The sequence below is a fragment of the Lotus japonicus genome, chromosome 4, assembly GCF_012489685.1.
Source record: "Lotus japonicus ecotype B-129 chromosome 4, LjGifu_v1.2".
Lineage (NCBI taxonomy): Eukaryota > Viridiplantae > Streptophyta > Magnoliopsida > Fabales > Fabaceae > Lotus > Lotus japonicus.
This window is the reverse complement of record NC_080044.1, coordinates 72157334-72175615: the sequence shown is the minus strand read 5'-3', so window position 1 is coordinate 72175615 and position 18282 is coordinate 72157334. Positions and strand designations below refer to the sequence as shown.

General features: G+C 37.0%; 2 protein-coding genes across 2 annotated transcripts; one reads left to right on the top strand and one right to left on the bottom strand.

The window, feature by feature from the left end:
- The first annotated feature begins 6383 nt into the window (after positions 1-6383).
- On the top strand, positions 6384-8420 carry LOC130712963 (heavy metal-associated isoprenylated plant protein 35-like). The gene is made up of 4 exons (XM_057562774.1): positions 6384-6563; positions 6651-6732; positions 6880-6955; positions 7258-8420. Exons 2-4 carry the CDS (start codon positions 6685-6687, stop codon positions 8115-8117), a joined length of 984 nt encoding a protein of 327 aa, XP_057418757.1. The 5' UTR covers positions 6384-6563; positions 6651-6684; the 3' UTR covers positions 8118-8420.
- Positions 8421-11407: 2987 nt separating this feature from the next.
- LOC130711738 (probable protein phosphatase 2C 40) lies at positions 11408-16155 on the bottom strand. Its single transcript, XM_057561459.1, has 4 exons — positions 15783-16155; positions 12841-14028; positions 12204-12468; positions 11408-11830 (listed from the first exon to the last, which is right to left on the bottom strand). Exons 2-4 carry the CDS (start codon positions 14017-14019, stop codon positions 11703-11705), a joined length of 1572 nt encoding a protein of 523 aa, XP_057417442.1. The 5' UTR covers positions 14020-14028; positions 15783-16155; the 3' UTR covers positions 11408-11702.
- Between the last annotated feature and the right edge of the window lie 2127 nt (positions 16156-18282).

Sequence of the window (18282 nt, the reverse complement as noted above, 5' to 3'; positions counted from 1 at the left end):
AAAATTGTGATCTTGAAATTATTTATGTTCCCAGCATTTGTTTCTATGTATGAAGTTCAGAATAGTGGGACGTTAGTCTATTAATATGCTTTAGTTCATTTCTTGATTATGATATTACATGGAATTGGCGTTTCTGCACTCTTATCTGTATGAACTTGAAGCATTTATCAACAAAGCTTTGATTCCGATTCTATATAAACATGACCTATTGAGTGGTAATTTTATTCTCAGGAGTTTAATTATTAATCTAGTTTATATTGGTTATTTACATTCTGAAAAGAAATTGATCCTAGAAGAGAGTTGAAAGGAAGATTAGGTATGCTCTTCGTGTTTCTTGTTATTTATATGTCATGTGTACTAGAAGTTGAACGTTAGCCGCAAGCCCTGAGAATTAGTTAACACAAATTCAACGTTGGAATTTGGGACTGATGAAATCTCTGGTTGTGCTGCCAACATACTTTCCCTCTGCTAGAACTCATGAACTGAAAATCTGAAACATTTACTCCAATGAAGTCTACTTTCATGGATGTTAATTGCTCTTTGCTGGTGTATAACTATTTCCCTCTATTCAACCGGGTCTCTTAACTACTATATGCAAAGTGGAGGGAAAAAATATTACTCATGAACAGATTTATTTATTTTTTTGATGGGGTAGGGGCTGAGATTTTAATACTTGTTGTTTGTTAGTATATAGTTTGTATTGTGCATCAATTTTTATCCTAGGGTCTGAAGTAATGACTTCTAATTTATTATAGAGCAGCTAGAAACACTTGGTTTGCTAATTTTATAGTTTTTAAAAATTGGAATAAGACTGTTAAGATCTATCCTGGAATTGTTGCCTAGTAACACTTTGGTTCTCAATGTTGTGCCTTATTACTGTATTCTAGGTAATGATTTATAGATGCTGTTTACATGGTAGCGAACCATACTGGGATGACAGATTGATAAAATAGAAAAGTCACATTGGTTTTGGCAGAAGAAATTGGTCGCGAATCTGCCTTAATATTTTCCTGGATGGTCATCTCATAGTATTTCAAGGCTAGCTCATACTGTTGAAAACTGGAAAGTTTATTATATTCTTATGACTATTTCAAGGCTAGCTCTCTATGAGTTGTAGTCTCAAGCAAAGTAGTCTTAGAATTTTGTTATCCTTTCCACTATGAGTTCATTGACTTGTCTATCATGAGGTTGCAACAAGCTGCTTATTCTGGTCGTTCATGGCTTTTGAGGTGTCTCCAACTTTATTTCTAGTGGTGGGTCTTGGGTCTCAAAGGTTCAATAACCTGCCTTTGGATATGTGAGAGATGCTCTTCTTCCATGGATTATGTTTATTTCGTATGGCCATCCGATGCTGTTTGCGGTGGTTGTATCAGTTTGGCTAACCGATCCAAGACATCTTGCCATACCGTTGTGTCTCCATTAAGCCTTTAATATGATTGTAGATCGGCCTTGAAGCTTTGCTTGGAGATGTTGCTAGGTTCCTCTAATTCTTCTCAGATCTCAGCTGTTAACATAACAAGCATTACATTGGGTGCGTATAGCATTGCCTCAGCTATAGTTACACCTGAGGCAAACAGGCTCTTTTTTGCTCGGAAGTCGTAACACTTCCATCTTGTCTCCAACCCAGAAAATCAATGCTTGGTGAAGAGTAGATGACTGACACACAAGCTTGAGTGGATCCAAGCTCTTCCAAGTAGTACATTGTAGCTTGGCTTGACATCCACTATAAAGAAGGTTGATTTGCTGGTCTTGATACCTACATGATATCAGCCACTAAGACCCACACTGCCTCTGTTGAATGCCCTGTGAAGTTAACAATCTTCATGTCAATTTTCAAGAGATTCTTAGAAGTTTTGCCAAGCTTCCTCAAAGTTGAACTCAACATTAGATTGAGGACTGCTCCAGGTCCAACAAACAATATGGACAATGATGTGTTGAATCCCCTGTGAAGTTAGCCATCTTCATGTCAATTTCCAAGAGATTCTTAAAAGTTTTACCAAGCTTCCTCATAGTTGAACTCGACATTAGATTGAGGACTACTGCTCCAAGGTCAGCAAACAATATGGACAATGATGTACCATTAATATGGACAGTCACATAAACTGGTGCGGTTAACCAAACTGGTATAAAAAAAGGGGGTTGCATCAGTTTGTAGTGGAAGTGGGTTGAATTTTTTTGATATGGTTTGGACTGGTTTCTAGTTTGGTTTAATGAACCAGTTTTTGTGCACACCCGTCTGGAGTGTTAGCTTTTAGACTAAAGGTTCATTCACACCTCAATTTAAGTGGAAAAGATGTTGAATGAGGAGAGATATAAAAAGAAAAATAGAGAGAAAATATATGATTGAAAAAGATGAGAGAGATAGAAACAAAATTGAAGTGAAAAAAAAAGTAGGTGTGAATGAACTAAATACTTCTAGAAAGTGTTTTTTTCATACCCAACTCGAATCAAGATTTTCTTGAAGAAGAAATATGTATAACTTGAATCAATTCACCTCATGAACCAATCACTCCCTTCAACCAATCACCCGTTAACATTTAATTTGGGACTATAATGTTCATGGCTGGTTAGCTTTTGAGTGACGTTAGTGTAGAGGGTAGTTGCCCAGGTCATTAATATATACAGATACAGATACTGCTAATTTATTTAACAAGCCAAAAGAGAGAGTACTAGAGTATTTGAATGAAGCTACATACATAGTCATGAGTCATGTGACCCGACTTGAGTGAGTTCTTTCATCATTTAATGATTTTTCATAATGAAGTTTGCATTCCATGTCAGTGGATTGAGTAAACTTCATTATATTTTTCAAGAACTGAATTTGAAATGTTTAACTGCTTTGCCTTTGTCACATTTCCGGGTGCATATATTTGGTTTACCTACCATGAAGGGGTACCTGTCCTATGATCATAAAAGCCCCCGTAATTGCTGTCCCAAAAAAAAATCCCATCACAAGAGGCATTGAAAAAGCGCGGTTCTGTGTTATCTAGACTTATAATGATGCTAGCAATTACTTTTGTCCATATAAAGAGAAATTAATGTAACCTAATGTGAAGCTCAACTTTGGATGAGATCGGCTCCGGTCACAATTATGGGTTAGGGCATGCCCTGCCAAGATTATATTTTGTTTACAAAGTTATTTACAGGCCACTCACCAGCAAAAATCTTATATCAGTAGTGAGAATTAAACACACAATCTTCTGAGAAGAAGTGATATGTCTTTACCAATAGAGTCAACATGTATTGTTAATTTGAATGGGGTAACTCATGAAAAGTATTAATTGAATGAAAATGTATTATTCTCCAAAGATGGAAACCATAAATTGAAGTGGAACATTTAACTACTATGTCCCTAATTTGAAAAATAATTATATTTAGTTTGAACCAACTTCTTGAAAAGGATAAGAGGTTCACATGAAAGATAAATAATACTACTATATAGGGTGTTTAGATCAAAGTGATAATTCATTGCTCATGTACTCATGACAAGAAATAGAATGCTTATCTTAAATCTAAAAACCATTAAGACAAAGTGCTTAAAGATTAATGTGTAAGATAGAGTCATGATGTTGGGGTATGTTGAACTTTTTTTTTTTTTTTTTTTTTTTGAAACTGGGGGTATGTTGAACTTAATCGGTCATCATCTGGGAAGAAATCAGGTCTAGATTAGATTGGATATTTTATAATTTTTCCACTCTAGATTTTGCTGCAGTCACTTCCTTTTGTAAATAAATCCATAGACCATAGGAGACTAGTCCTTTCTTTACGGGATGGTAAATAGACTGAAGCGGGTAAAATAAAGTGATTTTTTTGGTCCAAACTGGAAGCATTTAAGAGACCTTTTTGTTCATCTGAATGGTGATGTAGCTTATGGCGCTTTTACCTTGTCGTATGCTGTTTCTCTCTTCTATTTGGTTCTTCTAATAGAAAAGGGAAAAAATTTATTTTCACAATTACTGACAAAATAAAATACATTAACCATTATGTTGACAATGCTCAGCTCAAAATCAAGCATTCACTATTGAGCAGAATTAGCACTTTAACAGTGATCGAGGATAGAATCAAAATTTTCTATAAAAATGAGGACTGAAAGTCTGAAACAATAAAAATTAGATTGTAGAGATCAAAACCAAATGTAACTGGAGCAAACACTTGTTTAAGCCCAGAAAAAATGTTAGTACATAATGTTTTCATTAAACTAATGTGATAAGGAAAAGATAAATGAGTTCAATTCATCTACCGAGAAGAGGCTCCACCTAAATAAGTAAAATAAGGGAATCAAAGTCACTGTTATCCAGGAAATTAAAAATTAAAAATATGACATGTCTCAATGAATTTATATAATAGTTATGGTTACAATAAAATAGATTACCGAGAAGAGTACTTATTTGCTTCCTAGAAACATGTCACACCAAACAAAAGCCAAGTACATCTACAAGGGACAAAAAATTGAGATAAAGGCTATGTTTGACACGTTTAGCTGATAAGCTAACTTAAAACTGAAAAGCTAGCTGATAGCTGAAAAGCTAGCTCATAGCTGAAAGTTGATAACCTAGCTGAAAGCTGATAACTAAAAGCTGAAAAGCTACGTAATTGTAACAAAAGTGTTTGGTAAAACTAGCTGTTGAACAAACTGAAATTGTAAAATGACATAAAAGAACATACTTGTATAATTATTTTTATATTTAACATTACTTTATTTTCACATTAATACCTATAGGATATTAATATTAAAACTATTATAACTTTAAATATTTTAATTTTACTCAATTTATTTATCATCTTAAAAATAGGTTTTCCAAAGGAACAATAAAAATCATCTTAAAAATATAATATTAATTTTTACTTATTTTATTTAAACATTAATACTTATATGGTGGAATTTTAATAAAATAATAAGGATAAAAATGACAATAAATTCAATAAGCTATAAGCTTTAAGCTATAAGCTATCTCAGATAGCTTATAGCTTAAAGCTTTAAGCTACTGAAATAAGCTTCTTCACCAAACATTTTTATAGAGCTTTTAAGCTACTCAAATAAGCTTTAAGCTAGTCAAATAAGCTATAAGCTAGCTGAAATGACATGCCAAACATAACCAAAAGATATATAGAAATGCATGAATATGTTACTATTATTATAATACATTATATACGAGTTACAATGAAAACCGAAAAAAGAAGAAGCAAAGCGTCCAATTTCCCCTAGTTTGTGTGTATAAACTTTAAATCCCATTTTTTAAAAATTACATATACCATGAAGAAATCCTAGTTCTAATATGTATGAGTGACAAAACCTAAAGATATGCTCAAACTAAATTTTGTGTTTATATTTGTTATAATATATATAGACATCATTTTCACAAAAAATGTATAGAAGAGTTTGATTAATTTAACTACGTAAAAAGACAATTATAAAATTAAATACAAGAGGATCCAAATTTTTAAAGTAAGTTTAATATATTTCCATACACATATAATGAAATAGAGAGTATGATTTCTTATTTCAAAAAAGAAAAAGAAATAATGGTCGAAAAGACTACCTCCCGACACCCGCAAATAGCTCGATTATTGGCTTTGCACGGGCCGACTCCACTTCCCATGCCGCGGGGAATATATCTACGGGTAGGCAACCCTAATGCATAAGCAAAGGCCTCATACATCCAAGATCGTGGTTAACGCCCAAGTATACCCACTTCAAAACAACAAGTAACACAGGACTAATGATATATTATTTTCTTACCCGACAACTTTCACTTACTGAATGTATCGCTACAATCATCTGCCTCAATTGAGGACTGTGACATATGCCACCAACTACGACTCATCCAAAGTCAACGACCATCTAATCAAGTGTGGTGTCGAAACCCTCACTACAGTACCCTCGAAACCCCCGTCCATTTAGTTAAGTAGCTTGCCAAAAGATCCAACGACACCCTTGTTAGTTGTAGCTAGTAACTGTTATGATACCCTGAGCCTGGGTATCTCGAATCCAATCTTATAAAAGGCGAATCACATGTGACTTAAGGTATACACTCCATGTTCCATCACCCAAATATTTCCACTGCTCTAACTTAAGCACTGAAGTTTATTCGCATGTATCACCTTCGACATGGTCCAACGATGGAGAAGATTGTATGCACCCGGAGAAGCATCACGCCAACTCTAAGCTTGTCATGCTCTCCTCGATCAACACTCTCTTTAGTGATTTGGTCGGACTCGTCCGATCAATAATCTTTATTTTCGGTCCTCAAACTGCATAGAAAAAAAATATCCAAGGCAGAATCTGAAGTAAAATAAAAAAATCGAAACAATCACCTTTCATTAAATGAAAATGGTTATTCCAAAAATTGTTCCACCACATAATATAGTAATTAGTGAAGAAATGAATTAACCCTACCTAACTCAACCTCCTTGTAAAAAGTGAGTCAATGTTGCCGGGAGATTAGCTTAGCTGAGGAACAACAACCCCCATTCACCCATGTCCGACGGCAGAAGAAAGCAGCAACAGTGTGTTTCTTCAGTCACTGTCACATAACACTTTCTTAGCCATACCATACCTCAAGGTACATTCTTCCCTTTTTCTACTTCTCTTTCTTTTTCAATTTTTCTTAAAACCCCATTCTCATTTCCTTTTTTCCTCTGTTTTCAAGTTTCCATTTGCTTCTCACACTTCCCCCCTCTCAAATGGATGCAAAGTCTGCTCAAGTTACCTCTCAAACATTGAAGTATCAGGTAACTGTTTCCCTCAACCTCAACTTCAAGTCCTCAACCCAAAAAACACACCCTAGCGTTAACATAGTGAACTTTTTGCTTTTCTCCCTTGTAATTTTTTGTCTTTTTTTTAATCTACTAAAATTATTTTTCTTCTATGTTTCTCAGACATGGTTCTTGAAAGTTTCTATCCACTGTGAAGGTTGTAGAAGGAAAGTAAAGAAAGTTCTACAGAGCATTGATGGTACTAAGCCTTAACAGAAAATTTTCTTCCCTTTCTCTCTGCTCTGCTCTTTGTTTACTAGAACAGGAAACTCGCTTCAAATTACAACTATTCAACTTACCCTTTTTCTACAGGGTTTTCATTTTTCATCTCATGCATGAACAGATTACAAAGCTCAATATTTTTACTGTGCTAACTCAAAATCAGTGTCATTTTCCTTCACCTTTTTTACCATATTCTTGTGTTGGTGCTCTGCTTTCTCTGTTCTATTTTTGGGTTCTTATGGTGACACAGAAATTTGGGGTATTTTACTACATTTGCAGGAGTTTTCACTACAACAATCGACCCTCAACAGCAGAAAGTAACTGTCACAGGAAGTGTTGGTGTTGAGATTCTGATAAGGAAACTGGTCAAAGCTGGAAAACATGCCGAGGTTTGGCCGGAGAATCTCTCCGGTAAGGGAAATGCAAATGCCTCCAACAAGGCGAAGAAGAAGAGTGAACAGAGAAACCCTGAAACTGTGGAAAACCATTCTGGTGCAAATGTGGAATCTAAGCCCAGTTCTGGCAAAAACAGGGGAGTTGAAAGTGCTGTAAAGTGCAGAAACAAGGGAATTGACAGTGCTGAAAAGAGCAAAAACAGGGGAATTGAAAGCAAGAGTAGCAACTCAAAATCCGGCACCACCGCGCAGGGAAAGTCACCGGCGCCGGAACAGGACAGGAAAGATGGTCAAAGTGAAGGAGGGACCGGAAAAAGTGGTGGTCCTGGTGGAGGGGGTTCTGGTAAGAAGAAAAAGAAAGCTCAGAGTGGTGGGGGTGGTGGTGGAAGCAACAATGGGTTGAGTGCACCATCCACCACCCCTGCCCCTGTTCCTGCACCTGCACACACTGGATTCCAGTTCCAGAATGATCCTGGCCAGGTTGTGGGCCATTTGAATCTGAGCCCTACACGTCATCAATATCCAGAAACTTGTTATTACCCTCCCATGGTCTATTTTGCAAGTTACAACAACAGGCTATGTCCCATGGGAACAATGGGTGGTCCTTCTTATTATGTTCCCCCATACCCCTACATAGGTGCAGGCATGGATCATCATCATGATCTTTATCAGATGCAATCACCATCGTTGGTTCCCTTCGAGATCTTCAGTGATGAAAATGCTAATGGCTGTTCTGTTATGTGATGAGGAACTTATAACTCAAAGTCAGTAGAGTGTAGTACTTTTAACAGGTTTTGTTTCTCTGATATGGCCCCGGGTAGTAGTAGTTTTGTTATGATAATTTTGTAGTGACCAAGGGAACATGAGCTTATGGTGTATATGTTGTCTTTTGTTCTAGTTTCTGCGTAGGGGCTGATTTTGCTTTTAGAACACCTTGAATCTCCAGCTCTAGTTTATTTTGATTTTGGAACAAACTGTATACTATGATGTTCTCATATATGGTGTGCCTTTAATACTCATGTGTTATGTATTTATAGCATGTCTAGATCAAACTTATTTCTTATTTTTTTTCGGAATCAATTTTGACCCCTAAAAATTGCATGTTTAGATATATGGTAGGAGTAGAAAAGCAGAGTGAAACTAAAATTATAGCGGATAGATAAACTTTTCTTAATTTCTGGAGTATTGTTTGTGATTTTGGCCTTCCTTGCCTGGATTTTGTACCAAATATACAAAGATATGCGGACTGACAATAGAAAAAGTGAGAGCATTTGTAATCATGATTGTTATGGCCTTATCCTGTGGAACTTTGACTGATATCTAATCAAAATCTGTCATTTGCAAATGGATCAAGGTCAAGATACTTGCATGATATCAAGATACCATCTCAAGGGCACTTTATGAGGACTGAAGAGAGTACTGAGGCTGTTCCATCAAAGTAGAAGAAGCAACAGAGTGAAGCAAGATGGATGTGATATATGAGGTTTCACCTACGGTGGGACAGTTTTGAAACTGGACCACCGTGGGCCAATGTGTTAAATTTAATCTGAACTATAGATATATTACTTTAAAATTGAATGGTTGTGATTAAAAGATGTTGAATTACTCAACTATCCCTAAGTCTTTCCCTTCTTTCTGCATAGTCCAAAAACACAGCAACCTCCACCCCCGCCAGCAACCATGTGTGCCACCATGGACTCGCCGGAGAAGCCACCCCGTCAGAAACCACCCCACAAAAAACCATATTTAAAAACATAGCTGCCTCCACCCAAAACCAACTCCACTAGAGACCACCCCCACAGAAAACCAGATAAAAACTAGATCCACAATTGCAGCAACTTGCAAATCGACCATTCATCGAGAGAGATGTGGTGGGGCGGTGCTGGATCTGCTCGGATCTGGTGGTTTTCACACGCTCGTCGCATCCGGCATGAAGGAGAGCACCTTCTTTTCTCGATCCAAGGCCGATGTCGCTCTTCCTCCCTCTCCGAAGCGCAGCGCCGCCACTGCCATTGTTAAGCTCGCAGCGCCACCGTCGCTCATCCCCTTTCTTTTCTTGAAGGATGCCGCTGTTGATGAAGACTTGTTTTTTTCTGGCGGTGAACCAGTCGTTGGGGACGGAGGAAGGTTCCTTATTGGCGGCGCCGGGGACCACCACGTTGTGGAGGAGGAAGGAGTCGCCGGAGTGAGGGAGGGTGAATCCCGGTGGGAGGTAAAAGTTGATGATGGAGGGAGGGAGGGAGAAAGATGGAAAAAACTTAAAAATTGAGGATAATTTAGTCTTATCAATAAAAAATGAAATTGTCCCACCGTGGGACAGTTTGGAATATAACTCACCGTAAGCGCAGCCGATATATGAAGGTTGACATTCGCTTATTCTTCGTGATTTAGGAACTAGTCCATTAAGCATCTGAATTGGAGTAAAAGAAAAACAAAAAAGTGTGCTTTGAAGAAAAAATGGGTGTGACATAAAATATTTGATAAGTTGATTCAGCTGAAAATTGATTTCAAGTTGTGTAACTTGAAGGAAGAATCTTAACTCGTTTCATTATGCTGTCTTGTGAATACCATATTATGCTAGGAACTTCCTAGTGTTTCATACAAATAATAGTACTATGTAGTACACTATGTGCATGTTTAGAAATTGTTTTACAATTGATTTTAACTTCAAAATCGTTTTAGAATTAATTCCACAAATATAGAAGCTGATTCAAACACACGCTGTAAGACTATTTTGTTGACATTCAGCAGAGTCAAAACAGGATCATATAAGAGCTGCTAGCCCTTGAATCGATGTTTCTAGTTGCAACATGATGTTATTAAAGTAGTGATTATAATATTCATCACCATAAAGATTACTTTTTTGTTTGCCAAATCTCATTTTAAGACCACCAATAACCCATTCTGGCATCGCATGTAATAATAACTCAACTCAAAGCCCTCAGTATCTTGCTGATGCAAGACAGACAAGACAACTATATATGGATATGACTGTGCAAAAAATGTTAATAGATAGTGAGAGTAAGCTGCTTTAATAAGTTAAAATTTAAAAGAACTTAACTAAATTAAAATATCGATATTATACATGCATGAAACGTAAATTGATGATGTACATATTCATCAATGTTGTTAAGCCATCCTTGTACTCTGATAAGAACCTTGGGAGAACCACACCACAAAAGCTAACCACACCACAAAAGCTAGCTGTTGTGGTGTGGTTCTCCCAAGGTTCTTATCAATGGTATCAGAGCCTTCCACCATGTCTCTGAGCTGCAAACGAGCGGCGCGGGTGGTGACGCCGGCATTGCAGTGTTCGCCCGGGACTAGTCGTGGGGCTAGTGCACAGCCAGCCCGCGTGGGCGCCGGGGCTGCGGAGCGTGGTGGGATGTTAGGACCCCATTGCAAGGTATGGGACTTGAGTCCCACATTGGAAGTATGGGATTTTAATGTGGGGTTTATAAGGCATTGGGCTCTCCAACTACAATAGCTAGCTTTTGTGGTGTGGTTCTCCCAAGGTTCTTATCATACTCACTTTCAATACAATTTTGCTTAGCTAAAAACCCTTCATTTTCAATGTTGTTAAGCCACCCATGTGAGTCATTCAGAATTTCAGATTGATCCGTGGAGGACGTAGGACCCTTCGTGAACATCAATGAAATAAAGTGCACAAAGCATTAAAGTAAGGAAGAAGCATGTGTCAAGTGTAGTCCATTATCAGAAGCTTGAATTGAAGCCCGATAAGATTAAAAGCTAATGATAGGTGAAACAACCAGTCTTGCATTCAAGTGAAATGAAGTGCCATCAATATATATATAATTAAATAGATCAAAATGCTCTTTAAGCCCCCTCTCAAATAACCAGTTGTTGCGCGAATGCTTACCTCATCCCTTAACCATGAAGTTGGAGGCTCGGTCCTCACTCATGAAAATGAAATACATTTGGTGATCAGTCATTTACCGCATAGTGCTAGCACATGCAACAAGGGAATTATTCACTGGTGGCAGTGTTGGATACCCTGATCCCAACAAAAAATATTGCTCTCAAGTCCTTAGACTCTTATTTATTTAACTAAACAAATGAATCCAATCATGCAATTTAGCGTTAAAATACATGCCCTTTTGGTAGATTGGGGATGCCCAAGGTCTACACAATGAAAAGAAACTATACTTACATGTTTGCAGTGCTGGAGATAGCAACCCCAGAAAGGACCCAATGGTTCTTATAAAATGACATATGTACACTATATCACAACTTACCCTAGCAAATACTACTTCACCAAGATTGATCAATGAAAAGCTACCTAGATGCAAGTTTTCCTTTTGGCCTGTCCTAGATGCAAGTTGAAGCCTTTGAAGTCCGCTGATTCATCCCAAGCATGATCACACTTACCGTCACATCGTCATGGTACTTTCTTCTCCTCCCTGCCGGAACATTCATCAACTCTTCCATGCTGAAACCTGCAAGAGCTTTACTTAATAACACAACATATAAAAACCGACTGAATAGTCACTTTGGTCCCGGAAAAATTTCAGGTCGGCCAGTTTAGCTCAAAACTACACTGAAAGATGAAGAAAAAATTCAATTTAGTTCTCCCAGGGACTAAAATGAATCACCTTATTAATTTTCAAAGACCAGATTGACCACAATTTTCGTCTTTCAAGAATTAAATTGATCTGTTTTCATCTTACAGAGACTATTTTGCCAACTTCCATCTTTCGGGGATTAAGTTGGCTGATGTCGTATCTTTTAAGGACCAATGTGTCTATATAGTCTATAAAAAGCTATATTCATGCAAATAAAACTAATTTAGCATAAGACCTAGAACCTGACCTGCAGAATCAGCTGCTCTAACTACAAGCTGCTCTATGAGAAACTTTGCAGGATCACCAAAAGGATTGCTCAAGATATAAGACTCCACTAGCTTTACTGCCTCATCATTGCTGAAGAAGTCAAATAAACCATCACTCCCTAGTATAACAAATTGATCACAATTTGAGATTTTTCGGACATTCACTGATGGTTGAGTGGAAACATATGGCGGGCTCTTAAGATCGCGAACTCGAAGGATTCCCATCAAAGCATCATTCAGATTCTTCTGCATGGGGGAAAATAAGAAAATAAATCTCTTTGGTAGGACAAAGATTAATTCTTTGCACCCCATTCACTCGGGTCTTGTTTGGATGAGCTTATCTTATAGCATAAGCGCTTATGCAAATGTCAAGGAGAGCTTATGTAAATAGCTTATGACCTATATATAAATTGTTTTGAGCTTATTTTCATAAACTACTCAGATTAGCTAATGAATAAGCGTTTATACACCTACCTATAACCTATGTTGATCTTATTACAAAAATAATTCTCTAATTAACTTATGAATTAGCGCTTATGCGATAAATGCTTATTGACATAAGATCTTAATTAAGTTATTTATCCAAATGCTCCCCAAAATGTAAGAGAGAATACCAACCTTTTTCAAGTAGCCAACCCCGAATGCACGAGTAACCTTCAGTTTACCTTTCACTTTTCCCCCTACAATGACCCTCGGATCATCAGGATGATCACCAAGAAGTGTTGCTCTTTCAGCTTCGTTATCAACATTATGACTGTCAGTAAGCTGTATAGCTTGGAGTCTATCACGGTTATTTATTGTGTCACCTGCACCACATGTAGCCAATACTGCTCTGCTATCACCTAGATTAAGTGTGTACAAATCATTACCATGAAGAAGCAAAAGCAGAACACACGATCCAATAGAAACTAAATCTGGACGTTCCTCCATTTCCTGCTCAACCATGTACAAGAAATCATTTTCAGCCTGACTAAGTGCGCTTTGGAGGCTATCAAGTACCCCGTTTGAAGATGACTCACATGATGCTCCAGACTTAGTAGATAGACTATCCTTTGCAAAACCATGATTAGAATCATTTCTCCCCGTAAATGTCGACAGAGATTGATCCTCCTGAAAAATAAGACTACCATCCAACTTATTCAGGAGGGATTCACCCAAATCCACATTGTTAGAAGTTTCAATGGAACCCGGCTCCAATCCCAAAATTGACTTATTCAAGTAAGATATGATGGTGTCGTACAGGGTACCGGCAAGAAAGTCAGCCGCATCTCTCCCATTAAAGCCATCATAAATTGCACAAAAGAGCCAACCATTTTCTTCAGAGCAAACTGCTTGAACTCTATCTTCGCCAGCTGCTCCTCCTGCGACTTGAAGTTCACCAGCATTAAGAAATCCTTCACTTCTAGGAGTATCACTCATGGATTTTAATGTGCAAGAGTCATATTCAAGGATATCACTTGGAGTAGAAGGACTGCAGCTTAGGTAAGATAGATTACTTGGGAGGGAAGATGATAATCTGTCCAACTTTGAAAGACTTGGCGAAGAGGGTACTTTACGAAAGGAATTTGGTGAGTCCCAACTTGGAAGGATTTCCCCTCCTATCTTACCATTGCAGATGTTTGTGTTGGCTAGTGTGGCATTTGCACTTAAGGCTGCGCCTGACAAACAAGAGAAACTACTTGTCCTACGAACTTCAGGAAGGGTTTCGTAGCCATTGGTGGTCTTACAAGGAATACCTCCATAACTATTACATTTGTAGCCAAAACTTATTTTAAGTTCTCCTTCAGGACTAAGCATGTTAATTTCCTGTATCAAGAAATTCAATCACAATACTGTCAATATCAGTAGTCGATATATTAAAATGAATAAATACAGTATCCTATAATATGTATTGGACCATATCAAAAATAATTTCTATACTGTGTGTGTAAACTGATGCACTAAAAAATAACCACTTTATCATATAGAAAACTTGAATTACAGATTTCCGAGATTAGTAAGAGCCCCTAATCACCCACTTAATAATGCCCAGACAACAAAGTGTCATCACTCATCATTCAAAGAATAAAATCAAAGGCGTCAACTACAAGCTCCACAAATAAAAATGAAAATAGTAAAATAAATAGATAGCCACCATGAAAATGGGGTCAATTTTGGCAGTTTTCAGTTAATGTATATGACAGTATATACAAATATGAGCATTCAGAGGTCCACATGTTAGTGAGCCAGTAAAGCAGCCAACTGAAAGATATAAACATGGAAATGAGGAATGGGAGAGAGAGAGAGAGAGAGAAGAGGATGGTGCTGAATAGTTTCAATCTAAAACTATCAGTGATCCCCTCCGCTTGCAAACTCAACTTCTGGTAGAAAACAAAATCCCACGCAAAAAGCACGGTGAAAACGACGGTGAAGTAACAACTTGACATGATAACAACAAGCACTCTATAATTGATGTCTTGAACCATACATAATAGACCTGAAATTCACGGACTGCTGGCTTATAGCTTTACAGTATCAGGCTATCAGCATTGGCTTCCATGTCTGGCCAGTTTATTTATTTTTAAGATTTTGATGGATCTTATAGACCTTATGGGGAATTTTTAATGTTGTACAAATGAATCTATAGCTTTCTAGTGATCATTAAAAGACTTGTTTTTTTTTTATTGGGTATAGGATATAAGATCTTTTATTATGATTGTCGACCATGCATTCGGATTAAGAAAGGTTGACATCAAGTAAAGGAATGACAGTCCAAATCATGGTGGTGGTGCTAGCCCAAATGAATTACAATATCTGACAAAGAAAAACCGTTAAAATCAAACTAAAGTCTAAAATTATACAGTAATGTTAGCACCAACTACCCCACCCCAAGCATTGTAGCCACTGCATATCTGCAGGGAGATAATAAAAGTTCAATCACATAGTGTTCTTACATGAACAATGAGGTCCTTTTTCTAGGGTTTATGGTAGCCATTGTTGAACATAAGAGAGAACCTTCCTCATTCTGAATGGGGGTTAGCCTTTTATAGTGGGGCTATTACATTTACCCTAATCTATTACATTTGGGCCTTGTCTATGGTCTATTGGGCCTTAGTATCAACCCATACGCCTAACTAAGCCTATCTGGACACTAGCGAGCTCCTCCGTTGACTCGCCTTGCCCAGCGTTGTCCTAACGTTAAGGTCTCGCAAGTATCTTGTTTGGCGGGACCTGTCCACATAGCTTTCAGTTTATATTTTTGTAATTGATCATGCTGGTGTGTAATTCTTATGTTTGAAAATCTAATTAGCTCAATCAAGCTACACTGCTGACAGCCCAACCACAAGACCAGTTCCATTCACATAGAGAAAGAATGCAATACAAACATGGATGAATGAAACACTACTGCAGACATGGTACCGAGATGCAAGTCATGATTTTGATTCAAGCCAATAACTTTATTTGTTATTTTGGTAAAACAACAGAAACCCATTATAGACAACACAAAACAGAAACATTTCACATACATATCCAGCCAAACAGAACGTATTGAAATTGGAAGAAAAAGAAGAAGCACTTACCTCAGTTGCCAACAGATGATGAAGAGTGAAGAAGCGATAGAGGAATTGAGAATGTGGCTATACAGAGGAAGAGAGATGAGACGAGTTTATATAGAGAGAGAGGTGGAAGAAGAAGAACGATGAAACAGAGAAAGCAAATCAGAAAAGGGGTGTGAGGAAAATAGTTTAGGTTGCGTTGGATTGTGCGTAAGGGTGAAGGAAGAAGTGGGGGAATCTGTGACTGTCAACATCGAAATTGGATGGCACACATTACACTACACACCACAAGAGATCAACAAGTAATTGTGAATGGAACTCTCTTTGTGTTTGGGAGAGACTCTTTTGTCTTTTGTCAACATCTTTCCTTTTTTTACTTCGACTCCCCCCACTACTTCCTCATTCTCTTTTGCATGTTTGCTCCTTTTATCTTTTCCCTTTCCACCTAGCAATTTCTTTTTTTTTTTGGTAATAAATAATGGTAGAACTCCGAGAAAGCACGTCAGATTATCGGGCAGGTCAGTTGTATGCTCGGTAGAAGCTCACCGTGGATAGAAGCGTCAGAAGATCTATCTGAAGAGAATTGCTCACTAACTATAATTTTACTGGGCACGTTGGAATTCGAACCATTGATCAATGGGAGTCGAGAATTCTACCTAGCAAATTTTGTTTACAATTATCATGAAGATGAAATGTGAGTTTGGATTATCCTTAGAAAAAAATGACTTTACTAAAGTCACATGTATATAATATAAATATGAGTTAAGAGTTCAATGATCTTCCAAATGAATTCAATCAAATTACAATAGTTTGATATGTTACAACGGGTCCATTGAGTTGACCTAAACTGATGAACACTCATATGCAATACCACCTCCTAGTATCTTTCTTCGTTCTGTTACTAGTGATTGTCTCCTTCATAAATAACTAGTTGTTTCATCATATGCATTCGCTCCGAAAATCCCTCTGACTTACTTTGAAGAGTTTTCCTCTGGATTCTGATCTTCACTTGCTCTCCCCCATTGGCTCCTTGCGTGGGTCTTGCATGTTATTGAAATTTTGACAATTTTATCTGAAAGTAACCATTTCCCTTTGTTTTGTTCTTCTTTATCTTATAACTTTCATTATGCTTTATTGACCCTTCTTGATTTCAGTCTTTACAAAATAATTTGTCGTCTCAGTCTTTTATTTGATCATGTTAAATAACACTTCTTCTTTATCATATGAGTACGTGCACATATATTCATAATGAAATTAATGAGAAATTAAGTCATACATTCTTATTGAATAAACAAAAAAATTAATTCAATTGCACCTCATAAAACACAACAATTTCAGCAAACACGAACAATTTCAACAAAATAATATATCACTATTTAAATTTAAATAAAGTTGAGAAGGGTGGACGAACTACCACGAACACAACATGCGGCTAACTTCAGAAAAATTAATCAAATAAATCACAATTGTTGAAAGATTTCATCTAAATTATCCCAACACATGATTTTGTTTAGAAAAAATACCCCAATACAATTACAAAAGAAACACAATTGAAAAATGAGGCAAGAGTGCAAGACAATAACAAACAACAGCCTTGAGAAATAGAAAGAAAAAATAAACAGGAAACTAAACAAGAAATTTCTTATTTTTACTTGTGATAACAACATAAACTTTGGTGAATAATCATGTTACTTTATCTTATGGAATAGGATGCCCATTGAGCTGCATTATTGCCTAACATATGTATAGATGCTGGCTATGAATTGAATGGCTCAACGTTGGGTTTCCCCTGTTTACTTTTGTACCCATTCGTCTCATGAATGGTTTTTTCACAATCACCCAAAATATAAAGAACCAACAAGGAACTTCAAAACATAATCATCAATAATTTTTTGTTCCAATCATATATACTTTTGACCAAGAACAATGTTTGCAGTAAATGTTAAGGCTTATATATGGTCATATTCGTGAATTATGCTACTTGAACAATAAAGAATGACGGCTGATAGGAAAAGAAAGCAGCTCCAAATTGAAAGAACACCTTTCATTCCATGCAGATTTACATGGACCATTCCATATATTTTTGGAATGAAACACAAAGAAAAAGGTTTGGAGCACAAGGTGCCAAACTTGCCAATACCAACCATTCAGGGTGAGGAGAGACAACTCGACATTCTGACTTAAGGGAGAAGCGGAGGGACAGACAAAGATCAAAATCATCATGATCATGACATGTGTATATTAAATCTTAAGAGGAGATGACAGAACAAAATATCCGGATTTAAACTGTCTTAAGTGAATTAATTCTACAACCAAAATCAATTATGGGGAAAAGCTACTCTCAGTGCCAGAATTGAATCTGAACGAAAAATAAATTGATCCAAACATGCTACCAATCATTATCAAGTTGCCAATTGTTTAAAACATGTGAGTTTGAAGGCAAGAGGTTAGGCCAAGGAACCATGCCAGAAAGTCATGTTGGCATCCGACACTAGCAGAGCAACCTCCTCCACCGGGCAACTAT